The sequence below is a fragment of the Rosa chinensis genome, chromosome 2, assembly GCF_002994745.2.
Source record: "Rosa chinensis cultivar Old Blush chromosome 2, RchiOBHm-V2, whole genome shotgun sequence".
Classification (NCBI taxonomy): Eukaryota; Viridiplantae; Streptophyta; class Magnoliopsida; order Rosales; family Rosaceae; genus Rosa; species Rosa chinensis.
In genome coordinates, this window is record NC_037089.1 from 23,795,717 (window position 1) to 23,801,457 (window position 5,741).

Here is a 5,741-nt window from a genome sequence, read left to right on the forward strand (position 1 = left end):
GAATTCCTAAATCACTGCATTGACCGACATCAAAACAGTTTGTACATTTGTTTTGCAAAACCAAATTGGTGGTGTAAGAATTGATGATCTCGTTAGGGGTGGAACCTGAGACTTATGTTAGGTGGGACAAATTTTAAAAGTTTATAAACTCAATAAAATCAAAATCAAAGTCAAATCACATATTAGAAATTAAATAAAACGTGTACATCCATAAAATTTGAACTACAAATTTGAGGAGCAACTATGTGTGGTTACAGCCGATTATTTGAAGAAAGCAACTATGACCCTGGGGAAGGGGTAAACCAGTAAATAAACATAGAAACTAAAAAATTAAACATTAAAAAAAAAAACAAAACAAAACAAAGAGGAAAGACATAAATTTTAGTGTTGGTTATTGCCTTCCATTGTTCTATGGTGCCTTTGTTCCTAGATCTCATAAATTCTTATTGCAACCATGGTACTTCTAAAACAATTCCGTTATGATCTACAACTATAATCTACAATTACAAAAACTTGCTCGACACGATCTGTATTTGTTGATTTTAATTAACAAGGATGTGTGCGATGTAGAAAGTATAAAAAAAATTGAGGTGGTGGCTCAATTCAACAACCTCCAGATTGGAGGCAACTGTTCTCACCAACCTATCATCGTCCCTTGAGTCTTATCATGATCCTTTACAAACTCATCTCTTCATCATAAATTTTTTTGAGCCTATCTCGCTCCGCTTAACTTCTGAGCCATCCTGCATTCCTGCCTATCGAGTCTCTACAATCATGTTTCTTCCAGCCTCCACATCGCTCGATGCTAGCTAGAAAGTTTTTCTCTAGTTGGTTCCATCTATCCCAAGGTTTCACCATGATCATTCACTCAATTTCACATTGGATGACATGTTCTAATCCAACTTATCTCTTATACCAATTGTTGTATTCGAATTGCCTCGTACTAATACCTCAACTGAAAACAAGCTAAGTGCCATTTTTTATCTCAACATTAAAAATAAACCAAAGATTCAATATTTGTTTTCTCTTGTTTAAATTAAAATCTTTTCTTTTGTCATATTCTCAGTTTGAATCCAGCCACGAAATCCTAAAAATTCCTAGCCCAAGTCATAACTTCACAACTGATCCCAATTGCACTTTTATTGCTTTGAATGAGCCGAGGTAAAAAGACAATCCATCATAGTAAACATGGTGATTGAAAGGCAAGAATTTGGATTGGATTAAATTGATTTACAACTGTCAGAATCTGCTAATTAAAAGACTGACCAGAATTTGCATCCAATAATATATATATATATATATATATATATTTATATACGTGGACCACAATGCAGCAGAGGCATGCAGCAGCTTTAACTGATGTTGGGGTTCCACCATAACAAGCAAAGCATCTTCAAAGAGATGATAGATATCTAAGCTTAGCTTAGACTCTCACATGAAGCAACCTCCCATGCCAATACAAGCAAGTATAATATCATATAATATATCATATCATCTTTCCTGGTAAATCAATCATCAAATTCAAATACCAGTTATAGAACTAGTAAAATGACCCACGACCAGCATGCCTCTCCATTTTCAGGGTCCCTGCACCTGAAAAATTAACCTCAATAATGACTGATCATGGCCTCAGGTACACACCCACTTTACTAATTACCACAGTTAATTAGAGGCTCCTGGAATATCCCTAATCGGCATGAATCTTCCAGTGTTTTGAATAGTATTTTGAGGATTGTGTTTTGCTGCAAGACAAAATATGGGTGTCCCTCTCTTTGTATATTTATGAGGGAGATTGTGTTTTGCTGCCTGGAGTGCCCACATGTTCCCTTTGAAGCAGATCATTGTAACTTTGAAGAAAGGAAACAGAAAAAAGAAATTAATAATGGAAATGAATGTCTGAGAGAGTGAGACCAAAGCTCTATAGTTTTGGATCTATCAGACTTTCTCCAACATGGACTGAACGGAACCCATATTCTGGACTTTGAGGGAGTATTTTTTTTCCATATTCAAAGCACAGCTACTGTTGGAAGCTGATATCACATCCTCTTTCCCAAGAAGAAAACACAACAGTAAAATAAATAATATAAATTGCCAGTTTGGCAAAGGACTCGAGCTCTTTCCTTCCCAAGGAGAGCCCATGAATCTCAGAGCTTCAAATATCTATCTGGGTTCTGGTTTCAACAGTAGAAGTTCCATCATATGATTGCATAGATATATATATATATATGTCGCTATATTTTATATAATTTTTCTGAAAGGAAAAAAGAAACTGAACTATGAATACTTTTATTCTGAACTCATTATGATCACACTGCAAAAGTAAAGTGTTCATATGTATGAAGAAAGAGGAAAAGACCTATGAGTAGAGATTCTCATTCTGAGAATTAAAGAGAGCAAGAAGAGGAAATGAAGGCTAGCTAGCATTGAACCGAATCAAAACAAAGTGACAACCGACGATGGCAATGAATGGTAGAGTAAAAAAAATGGGTGCACTAGTACAGTCATATGAATCCATGATATAATAAATGCTTTGGTAAACATAGAACCAGCAGAGTCTGAATCGTGGACCAAAACGAAAAAAGCTGGGTTTTGAAGAAAAGAAGTAAATGAATGACACAGAATGCTCAGATCGATCATATTCGTACAAACAAACACATGCTGTGATTTAAAGGAAAATGCAGCTCCTCCTCACAGGTTTGATCTGCCAACATTGTTTTAGACCACACAAACTAGATCAATTAATTTCCGAAACTAAGCAAAACACCCAACATTAGCGAACCCATTTAGTAGACGATTAACTAAGCAAATTAAGATGATATATATCTAACATGCATTGATAGGAAATGATGCTCAAATTAAAGGGCTAGCTAGCATATTAACCAGAAGCACTACTAGCTAGAAGGAGTGATCAATATTCATGGATCTAGATAACATATGGTGGGTAGTAGAAATTACGAAGTAGAAGAAGAAACCCTAAATCACTAAAATCCCGGAGAAGAATTTTCTCAGTTTTCCTTGAGGTGCTAAAAGCAACCAAGAAAATTAGAAGAAGACCCATTAAATGATAAGCGTCCTACTACTTAAAATTAATTTAACTTTACTGCTTGCTACTAGTACTTGTTTCTGGTGCTAGCTAGCTAGTGTTGTTCTCCTAATTAATCAAGTACGTACAACACAAGTAGTAGCTAGGAAAGATGACGGAGATGATCAGTAGTAGTGTCTAGTCTGAGGAAGATGAAGTCGATAAACCAAGAATTGTTTTGTAAATGGGTTTAGGGTTTCTTGCCGAGGGTGTGTTTGTTGTTATGCATCCAAACCTTGAGGACATGACGCTTCACTCCGGTCTCGTCGCAGAAGCTCTGCACCGCCGCCTCGTCCTGCTTCTGAATCCTCCACCCCAGCCGATCCGCCAGCTCCAGCATCCTCTCCTTCTGCTCCTGACTAAACTTGGTCCTGAACCTCTTCTTGGACGACGTCGTTCCCATTCCCATTCCAAACCCACTCCCTCCTCCGCCGCCGCCTCCGCTGGGATTCGACATGTCGTCGTCCTGATCCGTGCCTCCCCCGCCCGATGTCGACGGCAGCGCCAGCGGCCTGTGCTGCGTCGTCACGTGCAGGTACCCGCCGGGAGTGCGGTAGTACCCGCCACTCGCCGAGAATTGCGGGTGCCCGAACCCCCCGTGGTGGTGGCTGTGATGTCCGCTGACGTGGCCCTGGTGCGGCACCAGCTGACCGTAAGGCTCGTCGGTCTCCTTGCGGTGGAAGTTGCGGTGGCAGTTACACGCGGCGCATTTCAGCGCGTCCAGCGTCCCCTCGGCTCCCGCGGCCAGGAACTCGCCGCACCCGTCCAGCGCGTGCCCTCCAATCCCCACGGCGTGGTTCTTCAAGCACTCCCTATACCTGCACGCCCTCCTTGTCTGCTGTTGTTGTTGTTGTAGCTGAGCCGCAGCCGAAGCAGCCGCTTCGGCTGCGGAACTCGCCATTCTGACTCTGCCACCCCCTCCTCCTCCTCCGTTGTTGTTCACAAGCGAGTCGTAACTCGGCTCCATCTCCATCTCCTCATCGTGCTCCTCCTGATCCTCAAACTCCATGAATCAAAAAGCTAATCAACCTCACTTTCCTCACTAATTAACCAAGAAAGGTTCAAAATTGAAGATAAAGAGAAGTGATTGAGTGAGTAAGAGTGAGTGAGTGAGTGAGTGAGAGAGAGTGTGTCAGGTATAAATTTGTGTCATCTCTCTCGCTCGCCCTGCAAAAAGAGCTTGTCCTCCTTGAAAGCCCTTCATATACTTTCCCGTCTAACTCTAAACCCCACCCCCACCGGCTATTCCCGGTCCCAACCGGTCACTTTTCAACGCTTTTTTCACCGCGCGGTAAAAATTCATGTTTTGGGCTAGTGTCAGAGTACCCTCTACTGCTGCTAGTGGGTAGTAGTGGTACTATACTACTAAAACTGCAAGCAACAGAATTGTTTTAAAACAAAAAAACAAAAACATTTGAAACTTCCCCACGCGCTTAGTTTGTCACGGCGGTGTTGGTTGCGGAGGGAGAGGTGGCGCGTGGAGTAGAAGTGATGTGAGGGGTGGGAGTGGAGTGGGGGTGTGAGGACACGGCATTACTCAGGATAATATAAATTGTCGGCATTTAAGCCAGCTGCGGTACGTGCGCTCGTCTTCGACATGCGTGACGCGCGCTTTTGGAGTCAAGAAAATGCATTCAATATTCATGTGTCTGAGGAAAGAGAGCAGATACGAGGACAGAGAGGGGATTTGGACAAACTGCACTTGGGTCCGCGCGTGGATCGAGTGCACATGAGTAGTAACGGCTTATGGTTTTCTGGTTCTCCTACCAAAGAAAACAAAAATGTTGGCCCTTGAAAAGAAGAGGCATGGACCATTCCATTTCAAATTTTGGTAGAGATTAAGGATGCTAAACAGTTTTTCCGGTGTAGCAGTCAATTTCTCTCTCTGTTTTATGAGCAGAATAGATGCATCCCATGAAGACCATTGAACGAGGAGCTGATATCGTTTAATTCTCTATTTTATAAAAAATTCAATGAAACAGTATGGATTCTGCTTAGAATTAAATACAGTCCAACACATGTCTATGACCAAATTGCATTTCAACTACAAATCACCAAATTCGATACATAGACAATTTATGTAATTATCTTTAGTCTAACTCATAAAAACATGTTCTCAAACCCAAACACACCGTCGGAGTCAAATTACATGTAACAACAGGGAATTAATATAATGAAGGAAAGAGAATATCCCCCTCCGCCATTGCTTTTGTGACGGTTTCTGCCTATCACCATCGACAACTTGAAATAGATGTGAGGTGGTCAAGTGTTCATGCATCTTAAGATGAGTGGAAAGTAATTCATAAATCTTAAAAAACTGCTGCTAAACCACATTAACAATAAACTGAGTGGATTAGGTAGCAAATGATTCGCTACTAGGAGATCATGATTGACTTGGATCGATCTATACAAACCATAACGTTCTAAACCCTAATGATCAAAAACCCAATTCAGAAACATGCATGTACAAACCATAATTGGCGGAAACCCAATTAAGATTCTGAACCAAGTTTAATGTAGAATCACAACCGCTCAAAGCTTCAACCTTAAACTTATTGATTTAATTATGGTTAGTGGCTTTATATCATGATGATGATGTGATTGCTGATTTTATTTCCCAACAATAGATTTTGTTTAAACTGTGAGCCCCAGAAAAATG

General features: G+C 40.7%; 1 protein-coding gene across 1 annotated transcript; it reads right to left on the bottom strand.

The window, feature by feature from the left end:
* Window positions 1-1,349: 1,349 nt before the first annotated feature.
* On the bottom strand, window positions 1,350-4,242 carry LOC112189072 (zinc-finger homeodomain protein 2). The gene has a single exon (XM_024328342.2). It carries the CDS (start codon window positions 4,089-4,091, stop codon window positions 3,273-3,275), a length of 819 nt encoding a protein of 272 aa, XP_024184110.1. The 5' UTR covers window positions 4,092-4,242; the 3' UTR covers window positions 1,350-3,272.
* Between the last annotated feature and the right edge of the window lie 1,499 nt (window positions 4,243-5,741).